The 15,037-nt window shown below is 36.2% G+C and overlaps 1 protein-coding gene across 4 annotated transcripts in view; it reads left to right on the top strand.

The window, feature by feature from the left end:
* Positions 1 to 15,037, top strand: part of PKHD1L1 (PKHD1 like 1) — a 193,900-nt gene that overhangs the window by 106,646 nt on the left and 72,217 nt on the right. For all 4 annotated transcript variants that reach the window (XM_072603266.1, XM_072603267.1, XM_072603265.1 and 1 more), the window contains 6 exons: positions 274 to 1,303; positions 4,434 to 4,625; positions 9,156 to 9,307; positions 9,965 to 10,124; positions 11,033 to 11,204; positions 14,660 to 14,748. In XM_072603266.1, coding sequence (XP_072459367.1) covers positions 274 to 1,303; positions 4,434 to 4,625; positions 9,156 to 9,307; positions 9,965 to 10,124; positions 11,033 to 11,204; positions 14,660 to 14,748 — 1,795 coding nt within the window. The remainder of the gene's footprint in view (positions 1 to 273; positions 1,304 to 4,433; positions 4,626 to 9,155; positions 9,308 to 9,964; positions 10,125 to 11,032; positions 11,205 to 14,659; positions 14,749 to 15,037) is intronic.

Genomic DNA, 15,037 nt, shown 5'->3' with positions numbered 1-15,037 from the left:
TTCTTTTTTTCTCTTTTTTTTGAAGGGGAAACATGACTCATGCAGCAATATATTTTGCATGATTTTATTCATATAACGGGAATCACATTTCTTACCTTCTCAGTAAATGAAGGTAGGAGAGGAAAGAAGTAGAGAATTTGGAACTGAAAATAAAAAATTAAATTTTTCATAAAACGTTATTTTATCCTCACAACAACCCTAGGAGGTAAGCCAGCACTATCCACTACTACACCATGCTGACTCACATAGTTGTGGTTTTTTTGTATCTAATAGGTATTCCACGCTGGCCAGGCTTTCCGGTTGGGGCGATATCCCATACACTGGCATCTTCTGGGAGATTTGAAGTTCAGATCTTATGTAAGGGGCTGTGCCATTCACCAGACCTATAATAGAGCAGTTACCATTCACAACACGCACCACCTACTTGTTGAGAGAAACATCATTTATGACATCAAAGGAGGAGCATTTTTCATAGAAGATGGAATTGAACATGGCAATATCCTTCAATATAACCTGGCAGTATTTGTACAGCAAAGCACTAGTCTGTTAAATGATGATGTCACTCCAGCTGCATTTTGGGTGACCAACCCAAATAATACCATAAGGCACAACGTTGCTGCTGGTGGCACGCACTTTGGTTTCTGGTACCGAATGAACAACCACCCTGATGGACCATCCTATGACCCAAATATTTGCCAAAAAAGAGTTCCCCTAGGAGAATTCTTTAATAATACTGTTCATTCACAAGGTTGGTTTGGTTTGTGGATTTTTGAAGAATACTTCCCCATGCAAACAGGATCTTGTACATCCACCATTCCTTTGCCTGCCGTGTTTAATTCATTAACTACTTGGAACTGCCAAAAAGGAGCAGAATGGGTCAATGGGGGAGCCCTTCAGTTCCACAACTTTGTGATGGTCAATAATGATGATGTTGGGATAGAAACCAAGAGAATTCTGGCTACATACGTGGGAGGGTGGGGTGAAATCAATGGAGCTTTGATAAAAAATGCCAAGATAGTTGGTCACCTTGATGAACTGGGACTGGGCCCTTCATACTGTACTTCAAAGGGTCTACTTCTTCCATTTAATGAAGGATTAACAGTATCTTCTGTACATTTCATGAATTTTGACCGTACAAACTGTGTTGCCTTGGGAGTGACTTCCATTCTTGGAGTTTGCAGTGATGCGTGTGGAGGCTGGAGTGCCAGATTCATGGACATTCACTACTTTCATGCACCAAACAAAGCTGGATTTCGATGGGAACATGAAGTTGTACTGATTGATGTAGATGGCTCACTTATAGGTATTACTGTTTCTAACATAAAAATAATAATAACATTTATATTGTGCTTTGAGGCTGGCAGAGTGCTTTATGGGCACTAATTCATTTCATCCTCACAACAATCCTGGGAGACAGATGCTATATTACACCCATTTTACAGATGAAGAAACTGAATCATGAAGAGGTTAAGTGACTTGCTCAGAGTCACAAGGATAATTATAAGTGTCTGTGGCTGGGTTTGAAATCACATCTAAATGACTCCAGGATAAATAACCTATCCACTGAACTACCTAGCTCCCTCTGTGTTATAACATAACCTATGGTCTTCTTTGGCAACAAAGGATAAATGCAACAATGTAACATAACATTGCACTTATAATGGAATATAATAATAACACTAATTATCTCATTTGATTCTCACAGTAACCCTAGGAGGTAGGTACTATAATTATCATCTTCATTTTACAGATGAGGAAACTGAGACAAATTGGGGTTCAGTGACTTTTCCAGGTTCACACAGTTAGCATGTGCCTGATACAGGATTTAAATTCAGATCTTCCTGAAACCACGCCTGTTGCTCTCTTCTCTGCAGCACGTAGCTGTTCTAGCATATATGATATTTCCACATATAACATATAGTATCTATGTATATTTGAATTATATTTAATTTAGTACATAAAGGACTTTTTTGACCTATTCAGAGATTTTTCAGGCACTAGGCATATTATATTTCTTATATTACAACCAAATCAATTTTTTTGAATTCTAAAATTATCTTTGGAAATTTAATTATAAGAATTATAATAACAGTGCATTAAAATTTGCAAAGTTTCTCTGTGTATATCATCTTATTCAGTCTTCATGATACTCTTGTAAGGTAGACTCTGTTTCTTTCTATAGACAAGACCACTGGGGCACAGTAAAGTTAAAGAATTTGCCCGAGGTCCCACAGCTAATAAATTTCAGAGGCTAGGGGGCAGATCCTGTTCTGCCCTAATAATGCCTTTTGTAGGGTGGCATATTCTCCTAGAGAATAATGAGGTACTGAGGAAAGAAGGGTCCATGCCTACTTGTTTATGGTAGGTTTTGTTAGGATTAATTGGGGGATCTTACTCAAAAGAAGCCAGTCCTGCATGGCAGCAGAACAAAGTAAAATGGATCCTTTCCCCAACCCAGGTCAAGTCAGGTATTATATAGAAACTGAACAAAGATGGCATAGTGTCAGGGATGGTCCATGGACACATGCAAGTTCTCCCATGGGATGGTTGGAGCTTCTTTTGCTGTTTATATTCTCTATGGAGTCATAGGTCACATTCCCAAGCTCTGACTCCCACTATACACAAGGTCTTTTTTGCTATAAATCCAACACTTTAGCCACTGTACTATGTAGCCTCTTAAAGGGAGAGGCATATCTTCTAAGCAAATATTCACAGTTCATTGCCTTAGAAAATTGAAACAAGACGAACTGTTCAGTCACTTCTCTGGAATTAAGGAAACTAGAAAGAGTCAAAGTATTTTCGTTTACAAATTGGACACTGTTCATTGATCAGAAAAAAGACCAGTGACAAATAAACAAGTTGACAACAAGCATTTATTTTAAAATGTACATACAATATAGGATTAGTATAGATTTAGCTTATTCTAAATCCACTAGTGCATACAATGATACCTAATGTTCATAGCACAAGCCCCCAGATAATACAGCAGGATCCTGATGTGCCTGGTGAGTCATCAAAGATAATGTTATATTAAGCAGAGTTTTAGTGTTGAGTATTTTGTTGTTTTCTGATTCTTTAAAAATTAGGATATTCAATTAACCAGAACCCATCTTCCTTAAACATCTTCAGAAACTGAAAGTATACAGTCTGCTCTGCTAATGACAAATTATGATAAACTCTCTTTCTTTGACATACGTGATTCTTAGATCGATAAGAGCATTTTTGAAAAATATAAGGTTCCTTTGAATTCTAAAAAATCATTTTAAATTTTGTGAATCTTAAAATATTGGCATGTTTTTCTTTGCAAATATCCACTCAAATTTTATGTCAGTTGGGAAGAATTTATAGACTTTTTTTAGCACTTTAATTAAATTTGTCTCATGACAATAATGACACTTTATACCTGTGTAGCACATTTTATTTCAAAGGGCTTTATTATATATAGTTTATTTTATTCTCACCAATGTTTCTGTGAGTTTGGGTAGAACCGTATGTTATTGGTCTATTGTATTTGTTTATTTTTTGAGAAGCAGCATGCTATAGTATTTAGAGTTCTAGACCTCAAGGCAGGAGAAGCCTAGTTTCCAGTTTTGTTTCTGACTGAATATATGTTCATGGACAAGTTATTTAAGCTCACTTAGCCTCAGTTTCCTTATCTGCAAAATAGAGTTAAGAAGTAAAATATCTACTTCATAAGTCTGTTGTGAGGATCAAATGAAAAATGTATATTAAATACTTTGCAACTCTAAAGTCATTATATAAAATGTCAGATCATTTTTAAAATCCAGGTACTTACATTTTTACATGATTGCACATGTATAACCTATAACTGGACCACTTACCATCTCAGGGAGGGGGAAGAGTAGGAGGGATAGAATTTGGAACAAAACTTTTTTAAAATGTTAAAAATCATTTCAATACGTAATTGGGGGAAAACAAAATATTACTTATAAAATCCAGGTACTTTAAGGCAATGAATTCAGAAAGAAAATAACAAAATATGTAATTAAATGGGTCACAGGTCCTGTATGTCAGAGCTATAACTAGGATAAGGTCTTCAGGGCCTTCCCTAAGGGTGCTGACCTTAGAGGAGGTGAAATTTAAAAGGATCTGAGAGCACTTGTAGTCTTTTAGCATCTAGAATTAACAGGGCTTAGCATTTAGTTAGAAAAAGATAATTAGTTTAAAAAGAGGGAGTGAACAGAGGTTAGGATGAGATGAATTCCTTCTCCTTGCACCTCTTTTCCCCCCATTCAACAGTCTCTCTGCCATCTCCCTTTTGCTGGTCTCTTAGGGTCTCTGTCCCCTCTTACTCAGCTGAAGTTTTATATCATGTCACTTGTCAAGGATGAGAAAATTATGGCTCTACTGTGTATGGTAAGCAATTCATCATTTCTTAATTTTCTGCAATAAAATGTATGTTTATTCCACAGAGCACAAAGGGCACTCAGTTGTTCCACACAGCTCGTTGTTAGACCTTGCACATTGCAAGCAAGAAACCGAATGGAGCATTGGTTTCCCTGGATCAGTTTGCGACTCCTCTGTCAGCTTTCATCGCTTAGCATTCAACAAGCCTTCCCCAATCTCTCTGTTGGAAAAAGATGTGATTCTTTCAGACTCTTTTGGCAAGTTTCATTGTCTAACTCCTCATAGATTTTATGCAAATGTGTTCAAGGGGACTAGATTGACTTAAACTATTATTATTGTCAACAGTAGTTTAGATCATTATTTTATTATGTTATGATTATAGGTACTATTATTATCCTTACCTATAAAAATAGAGATAGTAATAATACCTTTCTCATGGCAGGATTACTGTGAGGAAAAAAATGGGATAAAGCATTTAAAGCATATTGCAAACCTGAAAACACTATATAGATATTAGTTATGATTATTGCTACTAATGATTGATGTGCGTCGTTATTAAGTTATTGTTATTAAATTATTAAAAGACATAAACATTAGCTATTATTAGTAGAAATAATAACAGTTAAACACAAATAGCATTTTTAAGATTTGCAAAGTACTTTACATATTTTATCTCATTTTATCCTCCCAACAATCCTCTGTGAGATAGGTGCTATTATTATCCCCATTTTACAGATAAAGAACTGAAATTATAAAGATGTCCCAACAAAATGGCTCTTTAGTTGCATCTGGGCTTGTCATAATAAGAATAGTTAGAATGTAAAGTGAAATAGAAAAAATTAGATTTTTGTTGTTTGTGGTAATACTATACTGAAAACACAGCAAATTATTTTAAAAGACTTTCTTTTAAAAAAAATGCTTACTTTAAGCATTTATATATTTGCATGGTTTTTTTTAATTTTATGCAAGAAGATTAACTCGTCATATCACTGGTTTTAAATTTGTAACCTTGGTCAGAATTATAACTGAGTTTAAGCGCTAGGACTTTGTTCTAGGATATTAGCATTGAGAAAGTGCAGAGATCTAAAATAATTCCTTTTAAAAATGATACAGTTGAAGATTAAATGTCGTTGTTGTGTTCGTCCTTTGTTGCTGAAGAACATGCCATCAGAGAAATGATGACATGACTTGCACTTGACTTTGTTTTGAGTGAGGGAGGGCTGTGCCGGTCACCAGCCTCACTTCTCCTCTGGAGAACCAAAGGTGGGAAAAAGTATCTAGAACAGAAGCAGTGAAAAACCAAGAACACTGAAGTCCAAGGAGCCTAACACAGAGGTGGAGGGGAGGGAAGGGGAAAGAGGGCATGGGCAGAGGGAATGGGGAGTTTGACCCTGAAGTAGATGACAGCAACTCAAATTTAGTAAGACCATGTTTCAATTAGGTGCACTCACAATTCTATGAGTGTATTTACTGGCCAGGTGTTTTTGTGCACGTACGTACCTGACTGGCTGAGCCCTCTAGTTTCTTCTGAATTAGTTTTATCTGGATAACAATCACTGCTGCTGCCTTCACTGTTCTCATGGCAACAATGATGTCTAAGCAGTGGTAGGGAATAAGCTATTCATTTCTTTACTTTTATCATGCAGTGGAAAGAATATTGGATTTGGAGTGAGAAGAATTGGGTATAAGTCCCTCCTCTGCCACTACCCGTAAATGAACTGGATAGAACATTTCACTTAACTTCTATCAGCCTCAGTTTCCTCCCCTATAAAATGAGAGGATTGGACTACATAACTCCATTAGTTTCTCATCTTAGTTTTGAGAATCCTGTGCTTGCTATTTACTTGAGTTACCAGTAGATGGCACAGTTGTATCCTTTGTAAGAAAGCAGCACTGACTGGAGTCCTAGAGAAGAGTACAATTTCAATAAATTAAATTAAATTATTGGGAAAATAAGATTTTCTGGCATATGCAAAATTAACAATAATAAAAAGAGCCAATTTGATGGAAATATATAAAAACAAATATGTGATGCTATAGGCAAAAAAAACTAAAAGATTCTTCTTTCAAATAGACATAATTTTCAGGAATAAGGAGGTGACAGTCTCAGTATTCAGTGCCCTGGTCAAACACATCTGGAGTAGGAAGGACAATTCTTCTTATTTTCTAGCAGAATTGTCAGCTTTTTTGATTTTTTGATATAATAATCAAATACTCTAATGGATCTATGAACTTATTGACCCATATTTACTTGCCCATCCTGTGTGACTCTTTCCACTTAACTGTCCTCCAATAATGTCATTACAGATTGTCTATCGAAAATCCTAGAGGCCTTCTTTTACATTGAGAGGGTACCAGTGAAGCTCTCAAGCTTTCTAGTTGCCTAGTTTTTTTCTTACACGTGATCAGCCTATTTTCTTTTCCTGTCCTTTAACTCCTTGAAGATTTCCTTTGATAAAATAAGAGTGGAAAAGTATATGAGCAAACTGAATTCTTCAGAACCCTAAGCTAATGTTGTTGGTTAGTTTAGGGGCAGGGGGAGGGCAGTTAGGTAAAGGATTGGAAGTCCATGCCATATGTGTATGGTTTGTCCTTTGTTCTTGAAGAGGACCATGACATCAGGAGGATGATGCTATGACTTGCAAGTCAATTGGATTTAAGTGAGGGAGGGCTGTGCAAAGTCACCAGCCTCACTTTCTCCTCCAGATCCATTTGGGTCCAGTGACCAGATATAGACCAGAACAACTGGAGATGGCTCAGGATGGCCTTTTTAAGCTAAGGTATTTCCAAGTTCTCACTTTGACTGAGGCAATGCCCATTTAATAATTAGGGCTGTTTAAGAAGTGAGCCAAGGGATGGTCCCTTTTATAAAAAAAAAAAAAAAAATCAAACTAGGAGGGAAGATCCTCAGGGTTTCTGGCCAAAAGAGAAAAATTACATTCACCCTGACTCCACAAGACCCAAACAGTAAACATGAAGTGGTACTTGGGTAGGGACCTATTATCAGAAAATGAATGAGAGTCACAGTAATTTGGGTTTAGGGCATGATCTTTAAGAAAGAAATCTAGACAATAAACCGCAAGATATCTAGGTAGGTTTCAGCCTTAAAAATTTACCTTCCTTTGGGCAGAGACCCTCAGGTAAGGGAATGATACCTCATGTGAAGAAGAGAGTAAGAGGAAAGGGATAGGAGAGGGAAGGAAGGGGAGGGGAGGAGAGAAGAGGAAGAAGAGTTACCCAGTTGGAACTGGTCAGTTGGGTCTGCAGTGGGGCAGCTTGGACTACTCACAGGTAGGAGTGGGAAGTGCTGAGCTCTGCAAAAAGAAGTCTCCAGGGGAACATGACTGGTAGAGAGTTGTTTCCAAGTACAACTTGAATATAAGGAGAAGAAGAGTTTTTAAGTGGAAGGGTTAGACTTCTCTCTAGCCCCAGGGGCTAAATTAAGTACGATGGATAGAAGCTGCAAAAAGACAAATTAAGACTTGAAATAGGAAAACTTCCTAACAGAAATATATAATAATGGAATGAGATACCTTGGAAGATTATCCTCCCGTCTCTCCACAACCACTAATAGAGCCCTTCAAAGAATGACTGATGATTCCTTGCTAGGAAGTTTATAGTGGGAATTCTTACTTAGTTATTGACTAGTATGAATGGCCAACTGAAGTCCCTTTCAAATCTAAAATTCTATGATTTTGTGAAATGACTTAAAATCTGAGTGTCTTCTGTATCAAACTTACATTATCTCTACTTTAGATGTACTCCCTGCCTCATGCTAGTACAATTCCTTCTCTCCCCCTTCCCAGTCTGGAATCTTGTCTTCATTTGTATTCATTTTCCTGTTGCCCCCTCCTCCAGCACCTGAGTTTAAACTTTCTCTAAGAACTTTGGTAATAAATGGCTTCAGGATGCTTTGGTCCTCTTCAGGATTCACAACTACTCTATGTCCAAGCTTACTGCTTCACTAGTGAAAAATCTGAGTCATGGCCTGCTCCTTCATGAGAGTCAAGTTCTTAATTAAGTGTTTAGGTATCTAAAACGAGCTGCTGTCATTCAGTTTAGGAGTTAAACTTAGCAGACTGTCTTTGGTTTCTGCATGCTACCTCTCTGAACTCTTATTAACCCCTAAAACTTACTCTTCCCTTTGATCCTTGATGTTTCAGCCCTATATAGAATATGACTGGCATGTGATACCAGGGCCTTGTTCTCATTTTCTTTCTCCCATCCCTGGCAGGGTAGTTTAACTTAAAATGCAGATGGGAAGATGACTCATTAACTTATGCTTTAAGTCAAAACTGTCAGATACTTAAAAAATTTCTTATTACCAAAATATTAATAGATTTACAATTATATTTTGAACAGAGAATAAAAGTTTTTGGCATTTTAAAGTAGGAAACATTTAGAACTTTAAGTAAAACAAAGAAATTCTAGAGCAGGGGTTCTTCTTTACCTGTGGTCTATATACTTGGATGTAAAAAATGTTTTGATAACTAGTTCAATATAATGGGTTTCCTTTGTAATCCTATTCACTTTATTTAATGCATTTAAAAATATTATTCTGTGATGGGAGTCAACAGGCCTCAGCAGATTGCCAAAGGTATTCATAACACATACCAAAAGGTTAAGAACCTCTCTAGAGTATATATAATAAAATGCCTTTCTAAATTTTCTGGATAATGCTAAAAGCTAGGCAGGGATTTCCCATTTACACTTGACTTATGAAAGTAGGAGACTTTTGGACATAGTAATAGATATTAATTGATTTTTTTTTTGATGCTTTTATATAGGCACAAGCATTATTCCATTTCAAAAGAAACGACTGACTCATATGTCTGGATGGATGGCATTGATCCCAAATGCAAATCACATTAACTGGTATTTTAAAGGTGTAGAACACATTACTAACATCTCCTATGCTTCCACATTCTATGGATTTAGGGTAAGGAAAAAAAACATTTTTGTAGTCATTAAGGTTTAAGTTTAAGTGTATTTTTCCTTCACAACTGCCTGAGAAGTAGCTAATGCTAGTTACTGCTCCCATTTGACAAGTGAGAACGCTGAGGCTCAGAGACATGAGATGAATTGCTAGTGTTATGCTGATGGTCATGTCAGAGCTGGGATTTGGACTGGGGTCCTCTGACTCCAGGTACAGCACTCCTTCCACTGGTTGTTTCTATGATCTTTACAATTGTGAGTTGATTGCTTTTGAATATCCTTTAAGTAAATACTGAAACCTTTAAAAAATCTTGGTCATACATTTATACTTACATAAGCTATCCCTGAAATCTAAGTTAAATACTTTAGGAATGGAATTATTATAGATCACTGGAGTATTCAAAGGACACATCCTCTTTATAAGATCTTATAATTTGTTAATTTGTTCATTGTCATGTATTTTCACTTTAAAAAAGATACAAAAGTGAACAATTTAAATATATAGGCAATCAAAGGGAAAAGAAAGCAATCCAAAACTTTCAAACTTTCAAAGCCCTAAAATTCATGTAGCAACTGTTATACAGTTGTAAAAATTCACTATATTTTTTAATATTCACACTAAAATATGAAGAAAATCACAATATTGGTCTTTTTAACACAGGATGAAGACTATGTCATAATATCTCATAATTTCACTCAAAAGGCTGATATGTTCAATATTGTTGATATAAGGAATGGATCCTCAAATCCACTTGACTTGAACACCAGCAGAAATGGAGATTGGCACCTTGAGAAGAACACTAGTACTTTATACTATCTAGGTGGGTATTCATTCACCTATTACAATGTTGTATTCCAACGTCTCATTGTGCCATGGAAGTAATACAGAGTTCACAAAATCTGGGTGAATCAAGCAGGATTTCTAAACATCCCTACCCAAACAGGAAAAGTTTCAGCATGGAATTGACTGTGGATTGTATGTCTGTCCTCTGAAAACCAACCTAGCTAAGTTGGGCAAGGCTCATCATCAGGAGACTGCAATCACTTAACATTTTTACCAACAGGGCAATAAATCAAACAGTGTAATGAGGCAAAAGGGGGAGTCTCATTTTGCAAAGGTGAAGGATGTCTGCACATCGAGGAAATCACAGGTCCTTGATATATTGAAGTCTGTATTCATCAGGAAAGGGTTATAGTATTAATTAATGCATTGTATAACTTACACTTCAACATATCTTAATTAAAGGCATAGGTTTAACTTCCTGAGATCAACTTAAGTACTCCTGCACAAAGTGCTAGCTTTTTTTTTCTTTCACAAAGAAATATGTTCAAAAGAGGCACCAGACTTTATAATTTTTCACATTATTATACAACCTTTGTGTTTCATTATTTTGGGGAAATTGAAAATGTTTATGAAAAAGGTCTCTTCAGCCAAGTTTCTAAAATTTCTATCAGTTTTTGCCAACAATTTTTGACTGTGCTAGATAACCTATGTTAATACTCACCCCAAAATGAATCTCTAGAAGTACTTTCATGATTTACATTCACTTTAGATTTATTTTCCTCAAAATATCTAAGATCATATTATATCAACTTTAGGATATGTCAAGGTTGTAATCTAAAAATAATTTTCAAAAAATGCAACATTTTTCTAAATTATAATTTTTTTTAGATATAAATAGTCTTTGGTAATTGAATATATTAAAACTATTTCTGCTCTTGCTTTCAGTGTCAGGAAGAAATTACCTACCTTCAAACCAAGCTATTTCAAGGACATTGGATCCTGATGTGAAAGATGTTATTGTGAATTTCCAAGCTTACTGTTGCTTCTTTCAGGATTGTTTTCCCATAAATTCTTCAACACAAATTCCTCTTCCTAGAAAACGTCCAGAAATGTACAAGTATGTCATTTCTCTTTAGTAGTCTTCCATTATCTTTCTTTAAATAACACTTCCCTATCTTATGCCATTCATGATGATGTTCTTTCATATGTACCATAGTGGTCTCTTTATTCCCATTAGATTCATGCACATTTATATGATGTTGTAAATTTTATCTTAAAAATTATCTTAGTGTTGTTTTTTTCTAACGTAATAATGACTGAGTTCTTTATCACAGTAGCAACCTCTAAATTTCACACTGTTCCTATAGGAAAATATGATCATCTTTGTGATGCTTTGCTTTGTAGTGATCTGCTTTATAATGCAAGCAAGCAAACATTGAATAAGTCCCTATCAGGTGCCAGGCACTATACTAGGGGTTAGAAATACAAAGGCAAAATCAAAATAGACTCTGCCCTCAGAAGCTTACATCCTAATAGGGGAGATACTATGTATGTTTGTATACATATATGTATATGCATATGTGCGTGCATACATATGTATGTATATAAATGTATATGCATGGATATGAATATGTGGGGGTACTGTATATATAAATATATATGTAATATATAAAAATATATCTATACATATGAATACACACACACACACGACATATATAAAGTAGATACAAGGTAACCTTGGAGTGGAAGGCTGAGCACATTGGAAAGATCCTTATACGGAAGGTTGCACTTGATCTGAATTTTGAAGAAAGCTAATTCATTCCATCAAGTAGAGTAGAAGAGAGGGTGTTTCAGGCAAGGGAGACAGTACAAAGGCATGGAGGTGGGAAATAGAGTATCTAGACCATAGAATGCATGAAGTAATGTATAAGAAAGCAATAAAGTGGGGTGAATGATCTTGACGGGACCACAATGGCCGTCTAGTTCAACCTCCCATTTTATAGATGAGGAGACTGTGGTCCAAGAAATTTAAGTGACTTTTCCAAGGTAACACAGGTAAGAAGAAGTATTTGAATTCAGGTTCTCAGAATCCAAAGACCACGTGCTTTCTACTATCCCATCTTGCCTCCATTAAAACATGATGAAATTACAAAGATCTCTAAATGCCAAATAGAGTTTAGATTTTATCCTACAGGCTAACAGGCAGTCATTAGAGTTCACTGAGTAGAGAAAGATGTAGTTTCTAGGAATTCATCATGTAAAAAGTAAGGAAATGTCTATATTTCATTTCACTTTGTATTTTGTCTGCCTTGCACTATTTCTGTCTGTATTTATTTAACATAGGTTTTAGAGGCGTCTAGGGAGTAACAGTAGATTGAGCACTAGACCTGGGGAAAGGAAGATTGGAAAGAAATACAGTTTCTGACAATTACTGGTTATGTGACCTTGACAAAAATCACTCAACATCTGTTTGCCTCAGTTTCCTCGTCTGTGAAATGAAGGCTTATAACAGCGCCTACCTCGCAGGGCTGCTGTGAGGATAACATGAGATATTTGTAAAATGACAAAAACATTGAAGTGCTATATAAATACTAAATATTATTGTTATATATTTAATGCCTAGAATGAACTCTCTCCTCACTTCAGGCTCTTAGAATCCAGAGCTCTCTTCAAAGCGCAGTTCAAATGCCATGAGACCTTTTCTGATCTCCCCCAATGTTCACGCTTCCACACCAAAACTACCTTATATTTATTTCTCATATGCTTAGGTTGTAGATACTTATATATTATATATGTTGTCTCCCCTGTCAAAATACAAATTCTTTGAGGACAAGTACTGTTTCATTTTTGTCTTTGTATTTCAGCATCTGTCAGAATTCTTATGTTAAACACTTGATGAATTTTTATTGATTTATTAATTACCTCTGACAGTGGATAAAGTGCCAAGCTTGAAGTTGGGAAGGCCTGTCAAATCGATCCCTTGTGCATTTATTAGTTGCATGACCATAAGAAGTTACTTATCCTCTCTGAGTTGCAAACTTCTCTCAAAGATCTTCAGTCATAGATGGGTTGGGATAACAGGTCCTTGATGTATGAATGTATATCACTGGTCTATGTTTTTTGCTTCAAGTACAGCATGAAAATATATCCTTTCTGATTAAACCCTCCCATCCCTCTCTTATTAATAATTCATCTCTTGACAGAATGTACCAGGTCTATCTCCCACAAAATGGCAGCAAGCATATTTTGCATCATGAAACACAGAAACACATAACACATTTTTAAATTTAGACAAAATCATTTCTTACCATGTGATATTTTCATTGCAAATATGATAGTAGATATGGTGAGGATGATGTGGTACAGGAGTTCCAAATCTTTTTCAGCCCTGGTAGCCCTTGGCTTTCATTAACACTTTCCTGTTCTCCCCATTCAGTATTAGAGGAAAGGAGAAAGGAAGGAAGGAAGGAAGGAAGGAAGGAAGGAAGGAAGGAAAGAAGAAAGGAAGGAAGGAAGGAAGGAAACATTCATAAAACCTTTACTATCTGACATTGACTGCACTGTATGTGTCTAATATGTGTAACATGCAGTAAGTACTAGGGATACATATATAAACAAACAAAAAAAAGGATAACCCCTGTCTTCAAGGAGCTTACATTCTAAGAAGGGAAGATAACATACAAAAAGGACCTTAAAAGCAGGGGCAGCAAGTGGGGAGGTATAGGGGCATAATTTTGAAGTCCAGAAACTCAGGAACAGGGCTGGGAGGGGGAATAAAAGCAGTCCAGCTTGGACCACTTTACAATATGGAGACTATAGGAGGAACTCAATGATGGGGGGAAGGGGAAGTATACTAGCAAAGAGATATACTGAGGTAATCAGACCTTACAGGTGGTAGGTTGTCTAGAATAAGGCAGCACCAAGCACTGAGGGAAGTTCCAGGATGAGACCCCAGTAGATGTATGATTTTGAAATCCAGATAGTCAGGTATAGGCCTGGGAGGGAATAAAGGCAGGCCAGCTTGGACTACCTCACAAAATGGAGGCTCCAAGAGGAAAGGAAATAAATTATAAAGTTTACCATTTGTATGCACATGAAAAATAAAACAAAATACACATTTTTATAGAGAAAACTTTATTCTATATTTATCATCTTTGGTATCATAAAGTCATTAAATATTTCTCTACATGCTCAATTTGCATTTTCCCTCTCTAAAACACTACTTTTGGAATATTATAATAGGATAATATATTTCGCAAAAATTTCCCTTTTCCTCTGAACACAAATCCCATTATCCCTGTCCTAAAGTGAGAAGAGTCAGTTGTGTAATCTGGGGGGGGGTGCGGGTGGAGGCGGGGAATGTTCATTATTTTATTCTCTGTACATGTCTGATCTTCCTCATGATATTGTAAACTCAAATGTAAACAAATAAGCAATCTCTTAGCTCAAATGGGCCCAAACATCTTGTATGGGTGCCCTATAACTTAGACACGTTTATTCTTACAAATATCATTGGCAGTGTTGATGGTGACAGTGATAGTGGGAATGAACTGAATTTTTTTCCTCTTCCAGCTTATGGTCTAATGATTCTTTTTGGCAATCATCACCAGAAAATAACTATAGTATTCCTCAAGAAGGAGCAAATGTGGTGATTCCTGAAGGTAAATACATATATTGAATATCCCTATGCTTATGCTACATTCGGAAGACTCAGGACAGAGGTGGCCATGATTAACAGTTAGAACATGGTCAGGGTCAGAGGACTTAAAGAATATGCAGGAATAATCCTCCTTTTGTTGTTAGAAGTTGGAACTTTGACAGGATGTTTGACTAATGAAACCCAAAAGCCCTAATCTTAGTTGATAAGAAGTAGAATTAAGGGGCACTAGCTGGGATCAGAAAGCAAATAGAGGAAAACATCTGTCTAGATCTGCCACACTTATGCCTTGC

This window comes from Notamacropus eugenii, chromosome 4 (genome assembly GCF_028372415.1).
Source record: "Notamacropus eugenii isolate mMacEug1 chromosome 4, mMacEug1.pri_v2, whole genome shotgun sequence".
In the NCBI taxonomy this organism is placed as follows: Eukaryota; Metazoa; Chordata; class Mammalia; order Diprotodontia; family Macropodidae; genus Notamacropus; species Notamacropus eugenii.
This window is presented reverse-complemented; position numbering and strand designations above follow the sequence as displayed.